The sequence below is a fragment of the Sorex araneus genome, chromosome 6 (genome assembly GCF_027595985.1).
Source record: "Sorex araneus isolate mSorAra2 chromosome 6, mSorAra2.pri, whole genome shotgun sequence".
Classification (NCBI taxonomy): domain Eukaryota; kingdom Metazoa; phylum Chordata; class Mammalia; order Eulipotyphla; family Soricidae; genus Sorex; species Sorex araneus.
Genome location: NC_073307.1, coordinates 95,126,842 through 95,154,116, shown reverse-complemented (window position 1 = coordinate 95,154,116; position 27,275 = coordinate 95,126,842). Strand labels below are relative to the sequence as shown.

The window sequence follows — 27,275 nt, the reverse complement described above, 5'->3', positions numbered from 1 at the left end:
CGGGCCTAGAAGTGGGTGCGAGGCCCCCAGGGTGCCGGTCACACTGGGCCGAGGAAGGGGCCTGGCTCCCCAGGTCTCCTGTGGTCTGCACCCGCAGATCGAGCCCCGCAGCAAGGGGCCTTCTGAGGCTGGACCACCCACATCTGCCTCCTGGGAGGGGCGGGATGCCAACAAGCTCCCACACTTTGACGTCTGACCCCACAGAAGCTCCGGAGGGGCTGGAGCGGTGGTAGCACAGCAGGGAGGGCGTTTGCCTTGCACGCGGCCGACCCGGGTGCGAGTCCTGGCATCCCATAGGGTCTTCCGAGTACCGAGTACCGTCGGGAGTAATTCCTGAGTGCAGAGCCAGGAGGAACCCCTGAGCATCGCTGGGTGTGACCCAAAAAGAAAAAAAAAATAAAAAGGTCTGGAAGCGCCTGGAGTTGGCTCCTTCCCTACGAACAGGCCGCTGAGCTGAGGAGGAAATGAGAGCATGAGCCTGGCGCGAGCCGCTGACCACTCAGGCCGGCCCTCCATCCCTCAGCGCCCCCCAGCTCTGGCTGGCTCAGCAGGGACTCCCCCTCTGAGAAGCCCCCACCCCGGCCTCCACATCCATGAGGTCTGGGGCTCAGCCCAGCGGCGGGACTTTTCCTGCCCAGAAGGCAGCCCTGGCAGCCCCTTTATTATTATTATTATTATTATTATTATTATTATTTGCTTTTTGGGTCACACCTGGCGATGCTCAGGGGTTCCTCCTGGCTCTGCACTCAGGAATCACTCCTGGTGGTGCTCAGGGGACCCTATGGGGTGCTGGGAATCGAACCCGGGTCGGCTGAGTGCAAGGCAAACGCCTTCCCCGCTGTGCTATCGCTCCAGCCTGGCAGCCCCTTTGGGGGGGGGGGTCACCACACCTGCCGGAAACGGTGGCCTCTGGGAGTAGCCAGAGACACAGACGCCATCTCCGCCGCCTGGACGTTTCTCCTATTTTCATCCACTTTGGCCACAGAAACTATATAAGCATTTTTTTATATATATATATAAGCATTTAATCCTTGAAAAAACAAGTGCGCGAACAGGAAAGGAATATGAAAATAGAGTGTCACTGTGAAAGATGCGGGTGCTGTGGGGCGGCGGGGGCCCAGGGGGGCCCCGAGGCTGAGGTTCCTGTGCTCTTTAGAGGAGGGCGGCCTGGGGGGGCCCCCGAGTCGACGGGGATGCCGGGACTCGACATGGCTGGAGACGCTCTTGGGGTCCCCCTCACCCCCAGAGGTCCAGGGGGTGTTGTGCAGTGGAAGAACATTCTGGATTCTTGCTCTCTCTCCTTCCCGCCGTCACTTTCCTGTTGCCAATCCCAGTGCACTTGGGCACTGTGAAATGATCCTCCCGAAACATCTAAGGGACCCCCGTGCCCCCGGCCATCATCTACTCCTCTGACCAGTGGGGGGGGGTCTCCTGCTGGCTCGAAGGCTTGGGGGTCTTCATTTCCGCCTCCGGCTGACGCTCTTCAGCTCATCCAGCTCCTTCTCCATCAGGTGGGATTCGGCCGTGGTCTCTGAGAGCTGCACGCAGAGCAGTGACCGTTAGAGGGGTCTTCTCTGGGAGCAGGGGTGCGGCTCAGGGGCAGGACGTGTGCCTCAAGAGTGAAGCGGGGGGGGGGGTGTGCTGGAGCGATAGCACAGTGCATAGGGTGTTTGCCTTGCACGCAGCCGACCCGGGTTCGATTCCCAGCATCCCATATGGTCCCCCAAGCACCGCCAGGAGTGATTCCTGAGTGCAGACCCAGGAGTAACCCCTGTGCATCGCCAGGTGTGACCCAAAAAGCAATAAATAAATAAATACAGAGTGAAGCCGGGGTTTGCTTCCGTTCTGGGCTATTTTTGGCCCCGCCAGCCCAGTGCAGGTGACTGAAGGGCACAGTGGGCTTCGGGGGAGAGAGGGGCCAGAGCAATAGGACAGCGGGGAGGGCATTTGTCTTGCACGTGGCCAACTCGGGTTTGATCTCCAGCATCCCCTATAGTCCACCCCCACCCCCACCCCCGCCTGCCACCAGCACTGCCGGGACTAATTCCTGACTACAGAGCCAGGAGTGAGCCCTGATCATCGCCGGGTATGACCCAAAAAACCAGAAAAAAAAAAAAAAGTCAGACCCCGCTGACTCTTTTCTCTCTCTTTTTTTTTTTTTTTCCGTTTTGGGTCAAAACCAGCAATGCTCAGGGGTTACTTCTGGCTCTGAACTCAGGAATCACTCCTGATGGTGTTCAGGGGACCATATGGGATGCCCAGGATTGAACCAGGGTTGGCTGCGCGCAAGGCAAATGCCCTCCCCACTGTGCTATTACTCTGGTCCAGACCCAGCTGATTCTTTCTTTTTTTTGCTTCTGGGTCACACCCGGCGATGCACAGGGGTTAGTCCTAGCCCTGTACTCAGAAATTACTCCTGGCAGTGCTTGGGGGACCCTATGGGATGCTGGGAATCGAACCTGGTCGGCCTCGTGCAAGGAAAATGCCCTCCCCGCTGTGCTATGGCTCCAGCACCACCCCACCTCTGCAGCCCAGCTGATTCTTTTTTTTTTTTTTTTGGCTTTTTGGGTCACACCCAGTGATGCTCAGGGGTTACTCCTGGCTTTGCACTCAGGAATTACTCCGGGTGGTGCTTGGGGTACCCTATGATCCCCTGGCATTTGAACCCGGGTCGGCCACATGCAAGGCAAACGCCCTCCCTGCTGTGCTATCACTCCAGCCCCTCCCTGCCTCCCAGCAGATTCTTAAGGCCGAAGAGTTAAACTGCAGAGCAGGGCAGGCGCTTGCTTTGCATGCAGCGGACTCGGGTTCGATTCCTGGTCCCCAATATGGTCTCCCCCCAAAACTCTGCCAGTAGTAATTCTTGACTGCGGAGCCAGGAGCAACCCCTGAGCACTGGCTGTGGCCCCCAACCTAACCAACCCAGCCAAGAAGCCCCAATTCACAGAGAGGTGATGAGGCAGGGATGCACTTTAGAAGAATCCTTACAGGGGCTGGAGCAACAGTATAGCGGGGAGGACCCTTGACTTGTATGCGACCAACCCGGGTTCGATCCCTGGCATCCCATAGGGTCCCCCAAGCACCGCCAGGAGTGATTCCTGAGTGCAGAGCCAGGAGTAACCCCTGAGCATCACCGGGTGTGACCCAAAAAGAAAAAAAAAATCTTTACAGCCACAGCCGTAGTCCAGGGGCACCGGCCTTGCGTGCGGGGGAGCCGGGTTCTCTCCCCAGCATCACATGGTCCCCTGAGCACTGTGACCACCAAGCACAGCGCCAGGAGCAGCCTCCAAGCACTGCTGAGAACGGTCTGGACCCCCTTCCCCCGAAATCGAATTCCACTTTTCTCATCAGGAGGGGGCAGAATGGGGGCAAAGGGGGAGGGTTTGGGTTTCGGGGTCACAGCCAACAGTGCTCGGGAGTGACTCTTAGTGGTGTCTGGGGGGGCCACGTGAGGTCTGCAGTGGGCACTGACCAACGGCTGCCGGGCCCACGGGCTGCCAGCTGCCCCCACCACGATGCTCACGGTCCTCTTCCGGGTTGGACTGTGATTCGAGCTGGGCCTGTGGCTGACCGGGGCCCATCAGCACAGGAGCAAGAAGCTGGGGTCACCAAGACGCCCCTTGGCCAAGCCCCCCACAGCCGGCCCTCACCATGTCCAGCAGGATGTCCACCTTCAGCCGCAAGAGGTTGTTCTCTTCCTCCAGCTGCTGGTTGCGTCTCCGGAGGCGCTGGGCCTCCCTGCGGTCCACGCCGCCGCTGATGCCCGACTCTGAGGGGGGCAAAGCTCACTGCGCGGGGTTCCCCCTGGCCTCCCCACCGCCCCCCCCGCCACCACCCCGGGTCGGCACCCACCTGCGATCCACTGGCCGTTTTCAAATTTCAGGCTCTGTCCGGCCAGGTTCATAGTGGGGGTCCCATAGTCCAGGCCCAGCTCCACCTCGCGCGCTGACCGGTCCAGCTGCAGGGACAGAGCGTGGCCCCCGCGGCTCTGAGCAGCCCTAGAGGCGGCACCTTCCTCGACGAATGTGTTTTCTATTTTGATCTGGGGGGCTGGGGTGGGCGAAGGCTCGGGCCACACCTGGTAGTGCTCAGGGGCCATTCCCGGCTCTGTGCTCCCGGTTGTACCTGGCCTTGGAGGCCCTGGTGGTGCCGGGGATCGAACCAGGGCTGGCTCTAGGCAAGGTGAATAAATGCCATGTGTCCGGTATATTCCTCTGGCCCAGGTTAGTATGTGTCGTGTATCTACTTTCTTGGTCACATCTGGAGGTGATCAGGGTTACTCTTGGCCCTGCACTCAGGAATTACTCCCAGGGGCGCTCGGGGGACACTATCGGATGCCGTGGATAGAAGCTGGGGTTGGCCCCAGGCAAGGCAAATGCCTTACCTACTGGACCATCACTTTGACCCCCAGTACCTTTTTTTTTTTTTTTTAAAGGAAATTAAAAAAAATTTATTAGTGAATCACCGTGAGGTACAGTTATAGACTTACAAACTTTCAGGCTTGCGTTTCAGTCATACAATGGTCGAGTGCCCATCCCTCCACCAGTGCCCATTCTCCACCACTGATGATCCCAGAATCCCTTCCACCACCCCCACCCCACCCCGCCTCTGTGGCAGGGCATTCCCTTTTGCTCTCTCTCTGCTTTTGGGTGTTGTGGTTTGCAGTAGAGGTATTAAATGGCCATCATGTTTGGTCTACAGTCTAAAATTGTAAAATATTTTAAGTGCCCAGTACCTTTTTTTTGGGGGGAGGGTCACACCTGGCAATGCACAGGGGTTAACTCCTGGTGTTGCACAGGGGACCATATGGGATGCTGGGAATCGAACCTGGGTCGGCTGTGTTCAAGGCAAATGCCCTACGCACTCTGCTATTTCTCTGGGCCCACCCCCCAGTACCTTTTTTAATAGAGTGACAATTTCCTTTAAAATGTGATAAGCCCAAAGTTATTTGCTCACTGTGGAACTACACGTGTTAGGGCAACAGCGGACACAGACATGTAGGCACGCATGCACATGTGCAGTGGGGGGGATTAACGCTGGGTGGGGTGTGTGTGTGGGGTGTGTGGTGTATTTGTGGTGTGTGTGTGGTATGTATGAGTTTTTTTTGTGTGTAGTGTGTGTGCGTGTGGTGTGTGGATGTGATGTGATGTGTGTTGGGGGTGTGGTGTGTGTATGTGTGGTATGTGTGGTGTATGTGTGTGTGATGTATGTGTGTGGTGTGTGGTGTATTTGTGGTGTGTGTGGTGTGTGTAGTGCGTATGAGTTTTGTGTGTGTGGTGTGTGTGCATGTGGTAAGGTTGAGTATGATGTGATGTGTGTGTGTGTGTGTGTGTGTGTGTCTGTGCAGGAAGCAATCTCCCCCTGTCCCCCCACCACTCCTCCAGGGACCTGCTCTCTGCAACCCCCTCCCCCATCCACCCTTGCCGGGCCCTCGCCTGGCATCATCGCAGGCAGGGGGAACCCCAGGTGGGAGCCCCGCGACCCCGTCCTGGCGCGCCCCCCACGCCCACTCACATTGTGCAGGTTGGAGAGCGAGGCGGACTTCCGTGGGGGCGTCTTCTTGGGGCTGAACGTGTTCCCGAAGAGGGGCATGGTGGGCGCCCTCCTGCGCCGGGCGGCGAGGCCACCGCGGGGTCAGCCCGACGCCTCGCGCGCCGCTTCCCGGCTGCCCTGGGAGAGACCCAGCGCGTGGCTGGGCGCAGTGACCTTAGACTCCGGGCGGCCGAGTCCGGCACCCGCCCTGGACAGAGGTTTACCGAGGCTGCGGTCAGGCGTCAGAGCGCGGCCCTCAGCGCTAGCATCCCCGCGCTCTGCTCAGACACGGCTCTGAGTGGCGTCCTTTCTTTCTTTTTCTGTTTGGGTCACACCCGCCAGTGCTCAGGGGACCCTATGGGATGCCGGGGATTGAACCTGGGTCGGCCCCATGCAAGGCAAACGCCCTCCCCGCTGTACTATAAACTCCAGCCCCTCATTTATCTTTTTATTGGGTTGTTTGTTTGTTTGTTTGTCTTTTGGTGGGGGAGGGGGTGCGTTGGACCACATTTATCAGTGCTCACAGCTACTCCCAGCTCTGTGCTCAGGGCGCAATCCTGGCGGTGCTGGGATCTAAATCTGAGTTGGCTCCTGCACCACAAGCACCTGAGCCTGAGTTCTAGCTCCCCAGGCCCGCACACGGTGCGTTTCAAAGGACGACGCTGTGTTAGCCTTGCAGGATCCTGCAGTTCCCGGCGGCCTGGTGAAATGCATGACTCAGGTCACCGATGCTGGGGTGGCAGAGGGAGGCAAAGTAACCGTTTTTACTTAAGTATATAGTGGTCAGGGCCCAGACTGAAGCTTGGGGTGGGGGGGCGGGGATCTCTCTCTTGCTCTGCCCTGGGTTAAATCCCCGCAGTGAGAAAATAAAAAGTGTAGCCAGGAACAAGCCCTGCGCACTGCCAGGTGTGGCCCCTCCCCAAGAAAAATTAAAACTAAAGTGCATCTGTCAATGCATTTGGGGATGGGTGGGGGAACATGGGGACACTTATAGAGGGAGGTTGACACAAAGTTGACAGTGGTGGTGGGTTTGGCTGAAGAACATTGTATGTCTAAAACTCAGGAACTCCGTAAGTCATAGTTCATTTTCCTTATTTTGTGATTTCCAAAGTTATTGATAGTTGATTTTAGACATATAGCATCTCAACAGGGCTGGAACGATAGCACAGCAGTTGGGCGTTCGCCTTTCACGAGGCCAACCTGAGTTCGATTCCTCCGTCCCTCTCAGAGAGCCCGGCAAGCTACCGAGAGTATCGCGCCCGCGCGGCAGAGCCTGGCAAGCTCCCCGTGGCGTATTGGATATGCCAAAAACAGTCACAAGAGGTCTCTCAATGAGAGACGTTACTGGTGCCCACTTGAACAAATCGATGAGCAACGGGATGACAGTGATGTAACATCTCAACAGCAATCCCATCCAACCAGGGTCAGCTTCCCTCCACATATTCCCCCACCCCCACCCCCACCCCGCGAACCCCCACCCCACTTGACAAGTTGACAGGCTCATTACAAAGTTCCAGTGATTCCAACTGGAGATCTCCTGTTCTCAGTGTGTTTTTTTTTTTTTTTCTTATTTTGAGTCACACCCAGTGACGCTCAGGGGTGACTCCTGGCTCTGCGCTCAGGAATTACTCCTGGCGGTGCTTGGGGGACCCTATGGGATGCCGGGGACTGAGGGCGTTTTGGCCTTGCATCCTGAATCACGGTGCGTTCATAAAATAAAACAAGCCAAAAATACGGTGGCATTGAGGGACCAGAGACATCATAGCTCAACGGTGCAGAATTAGGCCCCGGCAGACCCCCACCCCCTGCGGAGAGTGACGCCAACCAAGCCCCCTAGCCCCCCACCCCCACCCAAGCACCACGCCCCTCAGTAGCCCCTGCAGGGTGTGGCCCTAAAGCAAGCAAACAATCAAAAAAACGCGGGGGGCGAGGCCCGCTCACCCCCCAGCCCCGGAGGTCCAGCTCAGGGCGGTCCCAGCGCAGGGATCGGGGTGCAGCGAGCGCCCCAGTCGGGACCTCAGTGGCAGGGTCCTGTCCTGCGCTGGCGACAGTCGTTCATTTCCCCGCCCAGCTCTCCCGGAAAGGCCATCAGCAAAGCTGGTGAGTCTTGGGCAGGGGCTGTGCGTGCCCGGGCCACCCGGGGCCGCGGGCCGTCCCTAACGCGGGGAGGGACACGCGTTCCCTCGCACTCCCTCGCTCAGTGCTCAGTGCGGGGTTGGAAGCGCCAACTGACAGTCGGGGGGCGGGGGGGAGAGACCCAATTCCAGGAGGGCTGCACCGCGCCCGGGGAACGCCCGGTCACCGCTCCCGGGCCCCGCCAGCGACGCGCGGAGACCCCGGGGATCCCTGAGCGTCCCGCCGCTCCCCCTGGGGTCAGAGACTTACCCCGCGAACCCCAGAAACCAGGGCGCAAAATGCACCCCGAGATCTCCCGCCCGCCGGGGTCCAGGGGCATTCGCCGTCGTCCCGGGGTGCCGCGGCCCCTGCGCGCAGGCGCGGCCCCGCCCTCGGCCGTGCCACCGGGAGGTGCGGGGGGCGCCGGCGCGCCGGGGACGCCCCCAGGAGAGCCCCGCGGGGCGCCAGGAGCCCCGGGGGGATGCCCCGGTGGGCTGAATGAATAGACTGCAGGGAGGAGCCGGGCCCCGGAGCCGCGCCGCGCCCCTCCGGGCGACGGGGTCCCCCCCGAGCGCGCAGCGGTCCTGTCTCCCGGCGTCCGGGCGTTGCCGTGGAAACCGCGTCCCCGGGACGCCGCGCAGCAGCGCGCCGGCTCCTTTGTCGCCGCTAAGGTGAAGCGCGGGGCGCGGTACGTTCCCCGAACCCAGGCCTGGGCTGGACGCGCCGAGATGAGCCTGTCCCCGCCGCCGGCTCGTCGCTCCTCTTCCTCCTGCTCTTTCCCGACCACAAGCCAGGGGCATCTCTTCCTGGCGGTGGTGGGGGTCACGGTGTCGGGGCGAGGGTGCCCCTTCTCAAACTTTGCAGCTTTGCAGCATCCTCCCCTCCCCCCCACCCCCATCAAAGGCCCCGAGTTTCTCCGAAGATTTCGCCTGTGCCTGCCAGGTACGATGCTTGGTGCTCCGGGCGACTTTCGCGGGCATCTGCGAGCAGGGGAAACTGAGGACACAGCTTCGGGAAGGCGCAGGGCGAGGAGCAGAGCCCCAGCTCCTCCCGGCTCAGAGCCGAGGCGGGGCAACGACTGGTACCAGCCGCTCAGCGAAGACACTCAGGGACTGGTTTCTGCCTGCTCCATCCACTGAGCGGCCCGACCAGTTCTGTGCCCTGCGCCCGGACTCCTCATGGGCTGGCCCAACCCCGTCTAGCGGAAACCTAAAGTAGTTTAGAATTCTCCCGTAGTCACGATTAGAAAGGTACACGGGGGGGGGGGGGGCTGGAGCGATAGCACAGCGGGGAGGGCTGTTTGCCTTGCACACTGCCGACCCCGGTTCGATTCCCAGCATCCCATATGGTTTTCCCAAGCACGCCGGGAGTCATTCCTGAGTGCATGAGCCAGGAGTAACCCCTGAGCACCGCCGGGTGTGACCCCAAAGCAAAATATTAAATTAAATTAAAAGGTACACGGGCCAGAGAGAGAATATGGAAGGTGAAGGCATGAAACTTGCATGCTGGCGACCGGGGCTCATTTCTGGACCCTCCGGGGTCTCTTGGCACAGATGGGCCGCTCCTGAGCACAGAATCAGGAGTCATCCCTGAGCCCTGCTGGATGTGACCTCCCAAAACCCTCCTAAAAAAAGGGGGGGGCTGGAGCGATAGCACAGTGGGTAGGGTGTTTGCCTTGTACACGGCTGACCCTGGTTCGATTCCCAGCATCCCATATGGTCCCCTGAGCACCGCCAGGAGTAATTCCTGAGTGCAGAGCCAGGAGTAACCTCTGTGCATCTCCAGGGTGACCCAAAAAGCAAAAAAATAAAAATAAGTAAAAAATTAAAAAAAGTCAACTAGCTTATAATTGGAATATTTCGCTAAGCCGAGCCCGCCGTGGCTCCCAGCCTGGTGGGGCTGCAGAGCGTGGAGGATTCTAAGCCTGTTTCAGTGGTAGGGGGCACGCTTGGTGGTCCTCAGTGGATGCTGGGTCTGTGCACAGGGATCACGCCCGGTGGTGCTTGGGGATCATGGGGGGGGCGGGGATCGAACTGGGCTTGGCTACACGGGGCCTGCGCCTGACCCGACCCCTCTCTCCGGCCCCTGTGCTGTTGTGGTTGCAGGCGGCTGGCAGAGGAGCGGGCACACCGGCGTGGGGAAGGAAAGGAAGGCTCTGGAAAGTGACAGCTTACCAGTCGGTCTCCGCACAACTGGGCGATGGAATTGTCCAGGGAGCTAGAAGTGGCCATCAACACCTGCGCCGTGCCCTTCACGACCGTGGACGATGACCTGATGGTCCTGCCCCGTGGCCGGGCCATGGCGATGCGGACTCTCAAGAAGTGTCTGGAGGACAGTCATCCCTGTATCCTTTTGTGTGTGTGGGAGGGGGGGCCCTCGTCGTCCCAGGCCACCTCCCTGCCTCAGCTGTCACCCACACACACGGCTGCTGTCCCCGGCATTTTTTTGGGGGGGGGGTCACACCCGGCGATGCACAGGGGTTCCTCCTGGCTTTGCACTCAGGAATTACTCCTGGCGATGCTCAGGGGACCATATGGGATGCTGGGATTAGAACCTGGGTCGGCCGCATGCAAGGCAAACGCCCTACCCGCTGTGCTATCGCTCCAGCCCCTGTCCCCGGCATTTCTTAGCCCCATGGTGACATGTGGCTTGACTAGTGTCGTGGGCGTGACCCATGCTCTGAGAGTCCCTGGGGCCAGATAGGACCGTCTGGGACCAGATCTGCCTAAGGCGGAGTCTGCAGGTTGAAGAGATGCAGGTGTTGGGTGAACGCAGGTGAAGAAGGAAACTGGGGTCCCCTTCTCCCCTCCCTTCTGAAGGATTCTGGATAAAAGCCATCTCCCCTCAAAGAATATAGATAAGTGGCAGCTACGACGCTGCACCATTGGTCAGCTCCCTCCCAAAGAATTCTATTCTTTTTTCTTTTTTGGGTCACACCCGGCGATGCTCAGGGGTTCCTCCTGGCTCAGTGCACTCAGGAATTACTCCTGGCGCTGCTCAGGGGACCCTATGGGATGCTGGGAATCGAACCTGGGTTGGCTGCGTGCAAGGCAAACGTCCTACCCGCTGTGCTATCGCTCCAGCCCAGAATTCTAGATAAAAGTGACAGCTAAGAGCCCTGAGCCAGTCAACTCCCTTCAGACAGGGGCGCTGAAAATTCACGCGTGTTTTGTTTGATTTGGGGGCTTCTACCCTGTGGAGCTCAGGCAGGGAGCACTCCTGGCAGTGCTTGGGGGACAGGATGGATGCCGGGGATCGAACCCAGATCGGCCGCGTTCAGGGCAGGCGCCCTACCTGCTGTACTATTGCTCCGACCCCACCCTTTTACACTGATTAGTGTAATGCCACTTAAAATACTGTGATGATGATTTGGCTCCATGTAAAACCATCAGGATGAATGGAAAATAGTAAAACCAGCCTGTGTGGAGATTATTTTGATGTGGAAAATGCTGGAAGGAAATCGCCCCAAATTCTAAGCATGTCAGTAGGGTAGTAGCAGAATGGAAGATTCTTTTCCCCCTTTTTTTATATTTCCCTGATAGGGGTAGGGAGATGGCTTAGCGGGCTGAGTGCTAAATGCTAAGTGCTTTGCAGGCAGGAAGTTGAAGTTCCATCCCCAGCACTGCGTGGTCCCCAAAGCATTGCTGGGGGTGACCCCAGAGCACTGAGCTATTGACTGCTGCCGGGTGTGGCCCAAACAAAACCAGACCTTTGGGGAAAATAGACATGCCCCAAGTGATCTGGAATATGACTCATTTATTATTTGCAATTTCTCAAACAAGTCATTTAAAAGGAGAAGCAGAAGTGAATGTTTGCAAAGAGAATAATTGAGGGGCCAGAGTGATAGTACAGAGGGGAAAGCGTCTGCCTTGCACGCAGCCGACCCAAACTTTATCCCCAGCATGCCATAGGGTCCCCGGAGCACTATTAGGAATAATTTCTGTGTGTAGAGCCAGGAGTAAGCCCTGAGCAGTGCCAGGTGTGGCTCAAAAAGCAAAAAAAAAAAAAAATTTTTTTTTTAATTATTTGTTTTGCACAGCGGTTAGGGCGTTTGCCTTGCATGCAGCCGACCTGGATTCGATTCCTCCACCCCTCTCGGAGAGCCCGGCAAGCTACAGAGAGTATCCCGCCCACACAGCAGAGTCTGGCAAGCTCCCTGTGAGGTATTTAATATGCAAAAAACAGTAACAAAAGGTCTCACAATGGAGATGTTACTTGTGCCTTTTCGAGCAAATCCATGAACAATGAGATGACAGTGATAGTGATACAGTATTGAATCACCATGAGATACAGTTGTTTCAGTCATAATTTTTTTTTCTTTTTGGGTCACACCTGGCAATGCACAGGGCTCACTCCTGGCTAATGCACTCAGGAATTACCCCTGGCGGTGCTCAGGGGACCCTATGGGATGCTGGGATTCGAACCTGGGTCGGCCGCGTGCAAGGCAAATGAAACGCCCTACTCGCTGTGCTATTACTCCAGCCCCTCAGTCATAAATTAAAAAAAAAAAACTTTAAAAGTAAGATAATGGGGGCTTGAGCCATAGCACAGCAGGTAGGTTGTTTGCCTTGCATGTGGCCGACCCGAGTTCAATTCCCAGCATCCCATAGGGTCACCTGAGCACCGCCAGGGGTAATTCCTGAGTGCAAAGCCAGGAGTAAGTCCTGTGCATCGCCGGGTGTGACCCCCCAAAAAAAGCAATAAATAAATAAATAAATAAAATAATTCCGTGGAGGGCCTGGAATCATAGTACGGCAGGTAGAGTGTCATGCATGCAGCTGACCTGGGTTTGAGCCCTGGCAGGAGTGATCCCTGCGTGCAGAGCCAGGAGTAAGCCCTAAGCACCGCCTGGTGTGGCTTTAAAACAAAACAAAACAGGGGCTGGAGCAATATAGCATATGGGGGAGGGCTTTTGCCTTGCATGTGGCCGACCCGGGTTCGATTGATTCCCAGCATCCCATAGAGTCCCCCGAGCACCGCCAGGGGTAATTCCTGAGTGCAGGGCCAGGTGTGACCCAAAATGCAAAAAAACAAAAACAAAAACAAAGCATAAAGAATTGAGAGGATGGGGCTGGAGCAATAGCACAGCAGGTAGGGCATTTGCCTTGCACGCAGCCTACCCGGGTTCGATTCCCAGCATCCCATATGGTCCCCTGAGCACTGCCAGGAGTAACTCCTGTGCATTGCCGGGTGTGACCCAAAAAGCAAAAAAAAAAAAAAAAATTGAGAGGAGAGGCCGGCAGCGGCGGAGGGAGCTGCCCATTAGCCAGGCTGGGCCTGCCCTGCTGGGAGTTGTCTGTCGTACCGTGTTTCCTCAGCTCCCCGCCCCTCAGCGTGCATCGTGGGCTCCCTCAGCGAGGTGAACCACAGCCTCTCCGATTGGTGTCTGGACCTCAGCCCCTTGGTCAGCAGGCTGGTGAGTGAGGGCTGCGGAGGACGCCAGTGTACAGGGTTTGGGGTTTTGTTTTTTCAGCCACACCCAGCAATGCTCCGGGCTTGCTCCTGGCTCTGTGCTCAGGGACCCCTCCTGGTGGTGCTCGGGAGACCCTATGGGATGCTGAGGATTGAACCCAGGTGGGCCATGTGTGAGGCAGACGCCCTCCCCGCTGTATTGTCACCCCGGGCCCTGAAGTGGGTCTACTGGGAAGGTCACTGCACATCAGACGCTCCCAGGTTTGTTCTCATTGGCTCCCGGTGCTGGTGCTCAAACCCGGGCCCTCATTGCCCCTGACCAGCCCCTCTAAGCGCCCCCACCCGAGTTACTGTCTTTTTTAAATAAAACTTTCCGGTTTAGAGGGTTTTAGGAGCACAGTGACAACAAGTCTCACAATGGAGACATTACTGGTGCCTGCTCGAGCAAATCGATGAACAACGGGATGACAGTGCTACAGTGCTCGGAGCACAGCCAACCCGAGTAGCAAAGACAGAATTGGCACAGCGATCGGCCAGAGTGAAAGTACAGTGGGTAGGGCACCTGCACGCAGCTGACCCAGGTTCAATCCCTGGCACCCCATATGGTCCTTTGAACACCGACCAGGAATGATCCCTGAGCACAGAGAAAGGAGTAAGCCCTGAGCATAGCTGGGTGTGTCCCCAAAACAAAACAGAAAAGAAAATGCATTGAGTACCCTGGAATGATGGTGCCAGGGGCCCCCGGCAGCTTGCTGAGATCTGCTGCCTGTCACCCTGGGGGCAGATCACAAGCTACTCAGAGCTCTGTGCTCACACACGTGGAGCCTGGGGCACGAGAAGGCGGGTGGGGCGGGCTGGGCTGCTAGCGGCAGGCGAGTGGCCACCTGGGGCGCAGACAGCGGGGCTGTCCACACCTTTGCTGCTGTCCTGACCTTTCTCGGACCCCTGGAAAAATGGCCTGGTCCCTGCCCCCCGGCCCCCTCCAAGGTTTGCATCAACCACTGACACCTGTTTCCTTTGGTTTTGGAGGCAATTGAGACTTTTGAGTCGGAGAAGGCATCAGGAGTGAGAATTCAGGACGACTCACCAGACAGAGGCAAGAGTCTAGCCTGGATTGTGTGCGTGTGTGTGTGTGTGTGTGTGTGAGTGTGTGTGTGTGTGTGTGTGTGAGAGAGAGAGAGAGAGAGAGAGAGAGAGAGAGAGAGAGAGAGAGAAAGAGAGAGAAACGGGGATTGACAGCAGCTCTGGGGCTCCCCTAGAGGCCAGCACAGGAAACTACATGAGCTGAGCTTCCCTGAACTTGACTGGTGGTTTCCGGGAAGTATTCACACGGATGAGGTGTGCGGCCATTTATGTTGGGTTGCAAACCCATGATGAAATAACAGATTTTTTTTTTTGGTGTTGGGGGGGTCACATCCAGCAATGCTCAGGGGTTCCTCCTGGCTTTGCACTCAGGAATTACTCCTGGCGGTGCTCAGGGGATCATGTGCTGGGGATTGAACCCGGGTTGACTGTGTGCAAGGCAAATGCCCTCCCCGCCGTATTATTGCTCTGGCCCCAAATGACAGATTCTACTGAAGCAAATCAGGTATTCTTGGTGAGGGATCTAGATTTTTGGATCAAGTTCTTTGTGTCCTTGCTTGAAGGAATCTGAAATCTGACTTTTTGAGAGACTGGAGCGATCGAACAGTAGGTAAGGTGCCTGTTTTGCACATGGCCAATTGAGGTTCTATCCCCAGCACCACCTGTGGTCCCCCAAGCTCGGCCTGGAGTGATCCCTGAGCCAGAGCCAAGAGTAAGCACTGAGCACCACTGAGTGTGACCCCCCCAAACCAGAAATTAAAACAAATCAAATCTGACTACTTGAAGAGGTGCAAGCAAGGAAGAACAGTATCAAATAGAGATCACTCACTATGTAATACTCTATGATATACTACATAATAACATGAATGTATATACTTTGTAATACATACTTTGTGGTACCATGTATATACTGTATACCACTATGTAATGCAATGTATATACTGCGTACTAAATAGATACTATGTAATGAGCTATGTAATACCATGAATATACCATGCATATTGTATACATATAATATGGGTATTATATACATGTACTCATAAACTCTATAGAAAGTATATACTCTATACTACATAATGTCATGCATATACTTTGTAATATACTATGCACATCCTATGTACATGCTTACAATACTATACAACACTATGGAGTATTGTATCTTGATTGTAAGGGTGATTTCTTAAGCCAGATCTTGCTTCTTTTTTTTTTTTTTTTTTGCTTTTCGGGTCACACCCGGCGATGTACAGGGGTTACTCCTAGCTCTGCACTCAGGAATTACCCCTGGCACTGCTCAGGAGACCAAATGGGATGCTGGGAATCGAACCCGGGTCGGCTGCGTGCCAGGCAAACGCCCTCCCCGCTGTACTGTCGCTCCAGCCCCCCAGAGCTTACTTGTTAAGGCTGCCTCATACTTCTTCCCTGATTATCTCCTAGGGACGATGCTGCAGAGGGGGCTGGAGGGAGCCACCTCCTGGAACCCAGACAATGCACTTGTCCCAGCCTGGTCTCAGAGGTCAGGCTGCGGCGACGCGGGGCTTGCCTGTGTGGCTCCATCTGACCCAACGAGCCACAGGAGTGAGATCTCGTGAGGCGAGTGAGCATCCTCCGGCAGCTCCCAGCATGCTCGGCGGCCCTGGGCCTGTGCTGTCACTCAGGCCCGTTTCTCTCCTCTCGCCCTGCTGCAGGCAGCGTTCAAAAGCAAGAGGCGCTCCCATGCAGGACTGTAGATTCCAAGACTGTAGATTCCAGGAGTGCCAGAGGTCTCACCAAAAGGGTAAGGAAGCCGTTGCTGGGTCTGTTCTCCATGGGGCATGCCAGAGGCTCCACCCCTGAGGAGGTAACACTGGCACCTGGGCACGGTCTCTTTCTTTCTTTCTTTCTTTCTTTCTTTCTTTCTTTCTTTCTTTCTTTCTTTCTTTCTTTCTTTCTTTCTTTCTTTCTTTCTTTCTTTCTTTCTTTCTTTCTTTCTTTCTTTCTTTTTCTTTCTCTCTCTCCTTCCTCCCTCCCTCCCTCCCTCCCTCCCTCCCTCCCTCCCTCCCTCCCTCCCTCCCTCCCTCCCTTCCTTCCTTCCTTCCTTCCTTCCTTCCTTCCTTCCTTCCTTCCTTCCTTCCTTCCTTCCATTCTTGCTTTCTTGCTTTCTTGCTTTTTGGGTCACACCTATTGTGCACAGGATTTACTCCTGACTCTATACTCTGGAATTACTCCTGGAAGTGCTCAGGGGATCCTATGGGATGCTGGGATTCGAACCCGGGTCGGCCATGTGTAAGGCAGACGCCCTCCCCGCTGTGCTATTGCTCCAGCCCCTAGCACGGTCTCTTTCTTGAGGTTCTTTTTGTTTTTATTTCTTGGGGGGTCACACCCAGTGATGCGCAGGGGCTTCTCTTCGCTCTGCACACAGGAATTACTCCTGGCAGTGCTTGGGGGATCCTATGGGATGCTCTGGATCGAACCCGGGTTGGCCACGTGCAAGGCAAAACGCCCTTCCCGCTGTCCTAATCGCTCCGGCCCCTTCTTGAGGCTCTTACAAGACTTGAGTAGGAGTGATAGTACAGGGGTTAGGGTGCTTGTCTTGCACATGTGGCTGACTCAGGTTCAGTCCCTGCTTTGCATGTGGTCCCCTGAACTCCGCCAGGTGTGATTCCTGGCATGGAGCCCCCTGAACACTGCCAGGTATGACCAAGCAAAATGAAAACAGGGGGAGGTGCAGAGAGATAGATGTTCAGCGGTTAAGGCCCTTGCCTTGCACGTGGTGACCCAGGTGTCATCCCCAACACGGCACCGGAGTGCTCCCTGAGCATAGTCGGGAGTAAGCCCTGGGCACTGCTGGCTGCTGCCCGAACCCTCCAGAACAGTAATTTTGCGGGGCTGGGGTTTCTCAGAATGCCCCTGGGAAGCGTCCCGGAGTTGTGTCTCTGTGTTTAGGTCCCAGCAAGTGTCTGCTTAGAATCCTGTCCAGGGTGGGGCGGGCGGTATACTGGGGATTCTGGTGGTGGAATATGGGCACTGGTGAAGGGATGGTGTTTGAATATTGTATAACTGAGACATAAACCTGAAAACTGTATCTTTCCACATGGTGATATAATAAAAATTAAAAAAAAAAAAAAGAAATAAACTAGAAAAAAAAAAAGAATCCTGTCCAGGGGCTGGAGTGATAGTGCAGCGGGGAGGGCGTTTGCTTTGCATGCGGCTGACCCACGTTCAATTCCCAGCATCCCATATGGTCCCTGAGCACCACCAGGGGTAATTCCTGAGTGCATGAGCCAGGAGTAACCCCTGAGCATCTCCGGGTGTGACCCAAAAAGCAAATAAATACATAAATAAATAAAATACATAAATAAATAAAATAAATAAAATATTTATTTATAGAATCCTGTCCAGATTAGGTTCCCAGGGTACCTACAAGCTGCCTGCAGGGACCTTTAGGAGACACAGCCACATGCCCTGACCTGGCAGCTGAGAGCCAGAGTTCGCTGCCCGGCTGGTGCCACATCGGTTGCCCGTAGCCGCTGGCTGACAGGGGGCGGGGCCACATCCTCTCACCCGTGTCCAGCCTCTCTTTGCTGTCTCCTCCAGGTGGCCTCGGGCCCGGTTCTCCTTCCTCTGCTCTTCTCACTAGTGGTTTTAGCTGTTTCCAGTTGCTTGCCGGCCCCGGTCCAAGGTTCAGAGCTGGTGGTTGAGAGCTTGGACTGTAAACCACTTGGTCCTCACCCTTTTATTTTATTTTTTTCTTTTTGGGTCACACCCAGCGATGCTCAAGTTACTCCTGGCTCATGCACTCAGTAATTACTCCTGGTGGTGCTCAGGGGACCCTAAGGAATGCTGGGAATCGAACCTGGGTTGGCCATGTCGCCCTACCTGCTGTGCTAACACTGCAGCCCATCTGCCTTTAACCCTTTAAATGCTGGAGGAGAGCGAACAGCGGTGCTGTTAGCTTTCCTGCACCTTTTAGCTTAGGAAATTCCCAGAGAGGGGCAACCTTGACCCAGCATAGGGCCAAGCTGACACAAAGGTCCCAGTTAAGGGACACAGCTGGTGGCTGGTGGAGCTGAGTGGCCAATGCAGTTCATCACCTCAACTGTCACTGTTATCCCATTGCTCTTCGATTTGTTCGAGTGGGCACTAGTAACGTCTCTCATGGTGAGACTCATTGTTACTGTTTTGGGCATATCCAATACGCCATGGGGAGCTTGCCAGGCTCTGCCGTGTGGGCAAGATACTCTCGTTAGCCTGTTCGGCTCTCCGAGAGGGGGAGAGGAATCAAACCCAGGTCGGCCATGTGCAAGGCGAACATCCTACCTAATGCGTTATCGCTCCAGCCCATACTTTTCTATAGTTAAAAAAAATCTAAGGGGCAAGAGTGTTGGGTGGGCCACACTCTGAGATGCTCAGGGGTTCCTCCTGGCTTTGCACTCAGGAATCACTCCTGGTGGTGCTCAGGGGACCATATGGGATGCTGGGGATCGAACCCGGGTCAGCCACAAGCGCCCTCCATGCTGGACTGTCTCTCTGGTTTCTACTCTGTAGGTTAAGATTAAGGCAAAATTAATCTTATTTTATTTCAAAAATAAACTTAATCTTTTTTATTTTTTTCCTTTTTGGGTCACACCTGGCACTGCGCAGGGGTTACTCCTGGCTCTGCACTCAGGAATTACTCCTGGTGGTGCTCGGGGGACCCTGTGGGATGCTGGGAATCGAACCCAGGTCGGCCATGTGCAAGGCAAACGCCCTCCCCGCTGTGCTATCGCTCCAGCTCTGTAAAATTGGTTTTGAGTGACAAAAAGGGGGGAAGCATCCAGTTGTTTTAAGTTCTCAGAACAGTAGACCCTGTTTCAATATCCTGATTTGGTTCTGATGTTTGTTTATTTGGTTTTGAGGCCACACATGGTGATGCTCAGGGGTCAGGGAGTGGGGGGTGGGGTGGGGGCACTGTGTGGTGCCGGGAACCAAACTGAGCTCCCCCAGCTGTGCGGGGGGGCCCCCCCCCCCCCCGCCTCCCCACCTTCCCCAGCCCCACACGCAATTTCCCATTTCAGAAAATCGCTGATAAAAACCTCCTGGCAGAACTGTTCCAGCACCCCGAGTTTAATGAGTCTCAGCCCAACGAGCTCCCGAACGGGGTGGTCTTCCGGGATATGATCAGAAACTTGATCCTGGCGGAGCGGAGCCCCCTGACCGGCAAGGTGAGAGGCTTGAGAGCAGGGGGCAGCCCTGCCGTGCCCAGCTACACCCCGACTTTCCCTCGCTGGGTTTGTGTGCCCCGGTTTTGTGCCCCTAGAGCCTGAGTGAGGACAGCGGAGCAGTAACGCCCAGCGGCCGCCCTGTGGGCATGGAGGACTTGGACCCCCCTGGCCTGTGTCCCACACTTCCTCATTCGCCTTACTGTTGCAGTGTTTTCCACAAGTGTACTTTTTAATTTGTTTTGGGTCACACCCAGCATTGCTCAGGGGTTCCTCCTGGCTCCGCACTCAGAAATCACTCCTGGCAGTGCTCAGGTGACCCCGTGGGATGCCGGGGTTTGAACCCAGGTCAGCTGTGAGCAAAGCAAGTGCCCTACCTGCTGTGCTATGGCTCCGGCCCCAGGCGCACGCTATGAAATACATTGGTTTGGGCCGGAGCAAGAACAGCAGGGACGGCGTTTGCCTTGCACGAGGCCAACCCCAGGTCAAGCCCTGGCATCCCATATGGTCCCCCAAACGGTCCCCCAAACACCGCCATGAGTGATTCCTGAGTGCAGAGCCAGGAGGAACTCCTGAGCATCGCCGGCTGTGACTCAAAAAGAAAAAAAAAAAGGAAATATGTTGGTTTGCAGCCGATATATGTGTCCTCTTAACACTCTCACCAATAACTATTGATCAGCTTAATTTTTGGTCGTTCCTGTGCCACACCCAGCTGGCTCTCTGCCTCAGGGATCACTCCTGGCGGGGCTTGGGTACCATATGGGGTAGCTTGAGTGTCACACGGACTCTTCCCAGGTCACTGGACCAGCAGGTCCTCGCTGCCAGGGACACCAGCTTGGGGCACTGGCCATGAAGAAAAGAAGGATTTGATAGGGGTGCTGGGTTCCCACCCCCCCTTTTTTTTTCTTTTTGGGTCACACCTGGCGATGCACAGGGGTTACTCCTGGCTCTGCACTCAGGAATTACCCCTGGGATGCTGGGAATCAAACCCGGGTCAGCCGAGTGCAAGGCAAACGCCCTCCCCGCTGTGCTATCGCTCCAGCCACCACCCCCCCATTTATTTCAACATTCTATAAAATTGCTTTTGAGGGGGCTGGAGAGATAGCACAGCGGGGAAGGTGTTTGCCTTGCACGCGGCCCACCTGGGTTCGGTTTCCAGCATCCCATAGGGTCCCCTGAGCACCGCCAGGGGTAATTCCTGAGTGCAGAGCCAGGAGTAACCCCTGTGCATCACCAGGTGTGACCCAAAAAGCAAAAAAAAAAAATTGCTTTTGAGTGAAAAAGGGGGAAAATATCCAATTGTTTTAGGTCCAGGCGAGTGGAAGCACTTAGCACAGTGTCCAGGTTCCTCGTGGCTTCGCACCCCGCCTGCCCGCACTGCTCCCCACACCCCTGCACCCCATATCGAAGCCCCTTGAGGCCGCTGTGTCACGTCATTTCACACTGCCTCGCCTTCCCCTCCCCGTAATGCTCTTAGCTCTTTTTCCTCCTCATCCGGTTATTTACTCTCCCTGGCAGGCCAGAGAGAGCCCAGGATTTGGGGTGTTGGTCCACCCACAGTTGATCCTTGGCACCCACAGAGGCCTGAGAGACAGAGCCAGGAGTTAGCCCTGAGCATTGCCGGGTGCGGCCCCCAAATCAAACAAAACAAAACAAACAGTGACAGCAATAATAATGTGCGTATTTTTTTTTTCTTTTTGGGTCACACCCAGCAAAAGGTGGCACAGGGGTTCCTCCTGGCTCATGAACTCAGGAATCACTCCTGGCAGTTCTCGGGGGACCACATGGGATGCTGGGAATCAAACCCAGGTCAGCTACGTGCAAGGCAAACGCCCTCCCCGCTGTGCTGTCGCTCCAGCACCAATAATGTGTCTTTGGAGGGTCAGAGCAATAGTCCAGCCTGTCTGGCTCTTGCCTTGCACATGGCCAACCCCCAGTGCTCAACCCCAGCCTTGATCCCCAGTACCCTGCATGGTCCCCCGAGCACCGCCAGGAGAGATCCCTGCGTGCAGAGCCGGGAGTCAGCCCCGAGCACTGGCGGGTGTGACCCAGTGCCATCACCCCCAACTCCCCCACCCCCCGGATAAACAAGCAAACAAAAAACTGCGTCTTGTTTGTTTTCAAGACATTTTGTGTTGAAAAAGAGTTGGAGAAGTTTTTCTTGTCGCCGCCCGTAAAGGCCATTTGGCTGGACAGCTTCTGGTGGATCTTTCATGAAAGGTACAAGGTATGTGAGCGGCGGCGCCTTTCAGCTGGTTTCTGGCGCGTGGCTGAGCCAGAGCCCTTCCCAGAAGAGTGCATGACCCCCCCCTTTCCCTCGGTGCCCCCCCTTGCCCGGCCTCACGCAGACAGCCTGTGCCTCCACCATTTCCCCGCCCTGACCCCCCTCAGACCACCCCAGGGAGCCGGTCCTTGTCAGGGGGATGTTCTAGGGCAGAGCCAAGAAGGTAGCTGGGGCCCTGGTCGGAGCTGGGGGGCTCTGCCCTGCCCCTAGGGTGTTGTTTCCCAGCAAGTAGGAAGTTAGAGGTCTGAGAATAGATTCCTGAACAGGGGACAAGCTGACTACTGCCACCCGCGTTTCCGGGGGAGTCTGACGGCGCCCCCTCTTGCCTACCACCCCCCCCCCCCCCGCTGTCTCCTTCATTTGCTCCTGGCAGCCTGACAAGGAGATCCAGAACAAGCTGTTCGACCGGATCGCCCTGAACTACGCCTCTCTTTTATATTTTGGCCCTGGGTCCTTCTATGAGCGGGCGATCCTAAAGGTGAGCACTTGTTTGGGAGTCACCGCAGAGATGGGTTTACTCCGAATGCCAATAGAATAGCCCTGTCATCCCGTAAATGAGCGGCTCGGAAACAGGACTCATTTGTGAGTCTCTGGATCGAGGCCACTGATGCCCATACGTGGCACCCGAAGGCAGGTCGTGGGCCTGACAGCCAGGAGACGGGAGGGGACAGCCTGTCCCTGCCACTGTGTGGCCTGAAGTCTTCAGTCCGTGGTCTCGCCTATGTGGGTTTTTCTTCTGGAAGTTTGTGGCCACTGGGGGTTGGTTTGGAGTAGGTGGTCAGGGCACACCTGCTCCATCTGAGGTGCCCGGTGAAATCGGCTGAGCACGGGGTCTGGAGAGATCTCCGGAGAGCTGCCATCTTCTGGGATTCACCGATGAGTCTCTGGGGAAGGGCTTTTCCACAAGGCCCCAAAGAGAGCAAAGAGCCAATTTAATTCTGTGTTTTAAAATACTATATAGAGGCTGGATCGATAGCACAGTGGGGAGGGCGTTTGCCTTGCACGCGGTCGACCCGGGTTCGATTCCCAGCATCCCATATGGTCCCCTGAGCACCGCCAGGAGTAATTCCTCAGTGCAGAGCCAGGAGTAGCCCCTGTGCATCGCCGGGTGTGACCCAAAAAGCAAAAATAAAATAAAATACTATATAGAAAGGGGCCGGGTAGATAGTACAGTGGGTAGGGTCCTTGCATACCACTAATCCGGGTTCCATCCTGGACACCTCAGATGGTCCCTACCATGAATGATCCCTGAGCACTGAGCCAGGAGGCAGCCCTGCCAGGAATGAGCCCTGAGCCCTGAGCCAGGAGTGAGCCCTGAGCATTGCTGGGTGTGACTGCTGGGTGTGGCCAAAAAAAGAATTGTACACATGCCCTTCCCCCACCCAGGCACCACCAGGAGCATTTCCGGAGCACTGAGCTTGGAGTATCCCTCGAGCTCTGCCGGGGCTGTTCCCAAAACAGAAGGACCTGTGGGGGTGTCTAAGTACATTTGTTTTATTTGTGGTGCCAGAGGTCAAAGCCGGGGCCTCACCCCTGTGACGCAAAAGCAACCCTCTAAGAGAAGTTTGAGATGCCCCCTCTGTAGTTCTTTTTCTTTTTGGGTCACACCCCTCGGTACTCGGGTTCCTCCTGGCTCTGCACTCAGGACTCACTCCTGGCGGTGCTCGGGGGACCCCGTGGGATGCTGGGGATGGACCCCGCTTGGCCGAGTGCAAGGCAAACGCCCTCTCCACTGGACTATCACTCAGGTCCCTCGGTCCAGTATTGACAAAGATCACTATTCCGAAAAAAAAAAAAAAAAGAAAATCCAGAAGACTCTGGGGACTGCACGACAGAGAGCAGATAGGAGCCCGGCCGTGCCTCAGGGCAGCCAGGGAGCCACTTGCTGTCACCACTGGATCCGGGCGTGGGAGGACAGAGAGGACAGCGGGGCGGGGGGGTGGGGGAGGCCTGTCTCCTTGGCTGCTTCGGGCTCAGTGCTCTGCCCCGAAGCACATGCGGAGGACCCAGGTGGGGTTGGGGGGGATGCAGTCCCGGAAGCACAAGCAGCATGGGGGTCCACCAGGGAGGGTAGGGACCCCCAAGGAGGGGAGCTGCAGCAGGTAGAGTGCCCCCCCTCCGAGCAGGAAGGCAGAACCCTGTTTTTTTTTTCCCTTTTGGGCCACATCCGGCGATGCTCAGGGATTCTTCCTGGCTCTGTGCTCAGGAATTCCTCCTGGCAGTGCTCAGGGGACCCTATGGGATGCTGGGAATCGAACCCGGGTCAGCCGCATGCAAGGCAAACGCTCTCCCACTTTTGCTATTGCTCCAGCCCCACCTTTTTTTGTTTCTTTGTTTCTGGCCCATACCCAGTGATGCTCAGGAGTCACTCCTGGTGCCCAGGGGACCCGAGGGGACACTGAGGAGCGAGTCTGGGGGTGGGCCGCATGCAAGGCGAGCACTCTGCCTGCTGGACTGTCGCTCCAGCCCTGTCCCAGGGCTGTCTGCGGGCGGGCGGGTCCAGAGGGTGACCCGCGCCCGCCTCGCCCCCAGAGACTGCCCACGCTCCTGAGCCAGGGCCTCTACACCAGCTTCTGCTGCTGCTTCTCCCAGTCCTGGCTCAGCACCCACGAGTTTAAGTCTGCCATCTGCGACACCATGGGCCTGTGGTTCTCAGGTGAGCCGGGAGGACAGAGCTGGCCCAGGGTCACAAGGTCATACCCAGTGGGGGTGCAGGGAAGGGCGGCAACCTGGCTCACAGGCCTCTCACCTGGTGTGTGTGTGTGTGTGTGTGTGTGTGTGTGTGTGTGTGGTGTGTCTTTGGAGCCCGGGGGAGGGGGTTGTGGCTACACCCAGCGATGCTCAGGGCTTACTCCTGGCTCTGTGCTCAGGGCTTACTCCTGGTGGGGCACAGGGTCGGGGGAGTGGGGGACCCTCCCATGGGATGCCGGGGGTCAAACTTAGCTCCACCGCGTGCAGGGCAAGCGCCTTACCTGCTGTCCTATTTCTCTCACCCCCTCTTGGCTGCCTCTTAGGGATCTACCCCAGCCCTCAGAGCTATAGCAATTGGAACTACGCGAAACTGGATCCCGAGAGACACCGGAGAGTGGAGTTAATGAGTCCCGGCAAATACGTGATGAAGGGTAGGTCCCACCCAGTCGGGGACCTGGGCCGCCCCGTGCTCTGCCACACCCAGCTTCCGAAGCAAACGGCAGCGCTTTGGGGCCAGTGCATGCTGTTGGGGCTTGGGGGAGGGTTGACCTTGTAATGGCAGCTCCCGGGGTGGGGATGGGGGTCTGCTTCTTAGGGGCCACTGTGGATGGGGGTTCTTCTTCTTCTTCTTCTTCTTTTTTTTTTTTTTTTTGCTTTTTGGGTCACACCCAGCGATGCACAGGGGTTACTCCTGGCTCTGCACTCAGGAATTACCCCTGGCGGTGCTCAGGGGACCCTGTGGGATGCTGGGAATCGAACCGGGGTTGGCCGCATGCAAGGCAAATGCCCTACTTGCTGTGCTATCACTCCAGCCCCAGTGGGGGTTCTTTTATTTAATCCTCCTGACAACCCTCGAAGGTCCACCCCAAATCCACCTTGCAGAAGGAACCCGGGTTCAGGGCAGCCAGGAACTGGCCCGTGGCAACAGTTTATGATTACAATCAGCAGATAAGCAAAGAACAGCCAGGCCTGGATGGGGACATCTGGGCCACGGGATCCTGCCGGGGTGGGTGAGGCCCCGGGACAGGTGGCCCGGCCCTGAGGGAGCCCGGAAGGCTGCTCCGGGAGTCCAGACTTAAGAAGTTGTGCTTTAGGGGCTGGAGGGATAAAGGACGTTTGCCGTGCACGTGGCTGACCGGGTTCGATTCCCGGCATTCCATAGGGGAGGACGTTTGCCGTGCACGTGGCTGACCGGGTTCGATTCCCGGCATTCCATAGGGGAGGACGTTTGCCGTGCACGTGGCTGACCGGGTTCGATTCCCGGCATTCCATAGGGTCCCCCGAGCACCGCCAGGAGTAATTCCTGAGTGCAGAGCCAGGAGGAACCCCTGAGCTTCCCTAGGTGTGACCCAAAAAGCAAACAAACAAAAAAAAAGAAGTTGTGCTTCAGGCAGAAAAGGCCGCAGTTCCACCTGGGCCAGGGAACAGCTGGGAAGAAGCGTCAGAAGCGCTGAGGGCGCCCTGGGTGTCCTCTGGGCAGCTGTTACCGCGGTGGCCGCAGCAGAAACGGAGCTCAGAACTGCAGAGCCTAAATATTCTCGGGGGTTTTGTTGGTTTGGGTTTGGGTTTTTTTTTGGGGGGTCACACCCGGTGATGCACAGGGGTTCCTCCTGGCTCTGCACTCAGGAATTACTCCTGGCGGTGCTCAGGGGACCCTATGGGATGCTGGGAATTGAATCCAGGTCAGCTGCATGCAAGGCAAACACCCTCCCTGCTGTGCTATCGCTCCAGCCCCAAGGGTTTGGTTTTTTTTTGTTTGTTTGTTTGGGCTTTTGGGGTTCTTCCTGGCGATGTTCAGGGGTTCCTCCTGCCTCTGCACTCAGAAATTACTCCTGGTGGTGATCAAAGGAACCTGTGGGATGCCGGGGATCGAACCCAGGGTTGGCTGTGTGCAAGGCAAACGCCCTCCCCACTGGACTATTGCTCCGGCCCCACAAGTGTTCTCTTGGGCCCAGCGGCCTTGCAGCCTCTGAGGGCTGCCTGCTGCTATTTAGGGGTGCCCAGGATGCCGCAATAGCTTGTCTTTTTTTTTTTTTTTGCTTTTTGGTTCTTTTTTGGTTTTTGGGCTGGAGCGATAACACAAGCGGTTGGGTGTTCGCCTTTCACACGGCCGACCTGAGTTCAATTCCTTCGCCCCTCTCGGAGAGCCCGGCAAGCTACGGAGAGTATCTAGCCCGCGCGGCAGAGCCTGGCAAGCTACCCGTGCGTATTGGATATGCCAAAAACAGTAACAATAAGTCTCTCAATGAGATGTTACCGGTGCCCGCTCGAACAAATCGATGAGCAATGGGATGACAGTGACAGTGCTTTTTGGTTCACACCTAGCAATGCACAGGGGTCCTCCTGGCTCTGTACTCAGGAACTATTCCTGGCGGTGTTTGGGAGACCCTGTGGGATGCTGGGACTAGAATCGGGTCGGCCACGTGCACCTCCCTCCCCCCCACTGTGTTATCACTCCAGCCCCAATATTTTGTCTTTAATGGTGATGGTTAGGACCCCAGGAGGGCTACACTCTGGCGCACCAACCTTTCTAGCGACAACCGAAGCTGGGGCGCACCAGGATCAAGCCCTCGCTGCCGGGGTGCAGCTCTGGGCCCGGAACATGCGAGGCCAGTGCTCCAATGCGGTGCCGCCTCCGCGGCCTCTGAGGTGACCCTTGTCGAGGACAGCAGCCAGGAACCCTCGGGAAGCCCCTTCCTGTCTGCAGAGGTCACTGTCGGGGCCGTGCGGACATAGAATCTTCTAGAATTTCAGGGCTGGAGTGATAGCACAGCAGGTAGGGCGTTTGCCTTGCACGCGGCCAACCCGGGTTCGATTTCCAGCATCCCATATGGTCCCCTGAGCACCGTCAGGGATAATTCCTGAGTGCAGAGCCAGGAATAACCCCTGTGCATCTCCGGGTATGACCCAAAAAGCAAAAAAAAAAAAAAAAAAGAAAGAAAAAGAAAAAAAAAGAATCTTCTAGAATTTCAAGAGCACTT

The 27,275-nt window shown here is 56.4% G+C and overlaps 2 protein-coding genes across 2 annotated transcripts in view; one reads left to right on the top strand and one right to left on the bottom strand.

Moving 5' to 3' along the window:
- Positions 1-1,005: 1,005 nt before the first annotated feature.
- Positions 1,006-8,051, bottom strand: CBY1 (chibby family member 1, beta catenin antagonist). Its single transcript, XM_004610513.2, has 5 exons — positions 7,918-8,051; positions 5,515-5,692; positions 3,853-3,958; positions 3,651-3,769; positions 1,006-1,538 (listed from the first exon to the last, which is right to left on the bottom strand). The coding sequence occupies exons 2-5, from the start codon at positions 5,590-5,592 to the stop codon at positions 1,458-1,460; spliced, it is 384 nt and encodes a 127-aa protein (XP_004610570.1). The 5' UTR covers positions 5,593-5,692; positions 7,918-8,051; the 3' UTR covers positions 1,006-1,457.
- A 1,894-nt stretch (positions 8,052-9,945) lies between these two features.
- FAM227A (family with sequence similarity 227 member A) overlaps positions 9,946-27,275 on the top strand; it is a 30,434-nt gene continuing 13,104 nt past the window's right edge. Inside the window, exons 1-8 of the mRNA XM_055141159.1 lie at positions 9,946-9,991; positions 12,981-13,063; positions 15,828-15,916; positions 19,176-19,322; positions 21,445-21,546; positions 21,977-22,081; positions 24,136-24,259; positions 24,618-24,725. Coding sequence (XP_054997134.1) covers positions 19,275-19,322; positions 21,445-21,546; positions 21,977-22,081; positions 24,136-24,259; positions 24,618-24,725 — 487 coding nt within the window. The 5' untranslated portion in view covers positions 9,946-9,991; positions 12,981-13,063; positions 15,828-15,916; positions 19,176-19,274. The remainder of the gene's footprint in view (positions 9,992-12,980; positions 13,064-15,827; positions 15,917-19,175; positions 19,323-21,444; positions 21,547-21,976; positions 22,082-24,135; positions 24,260-24,617; positions 24,726-27,275) is intronic.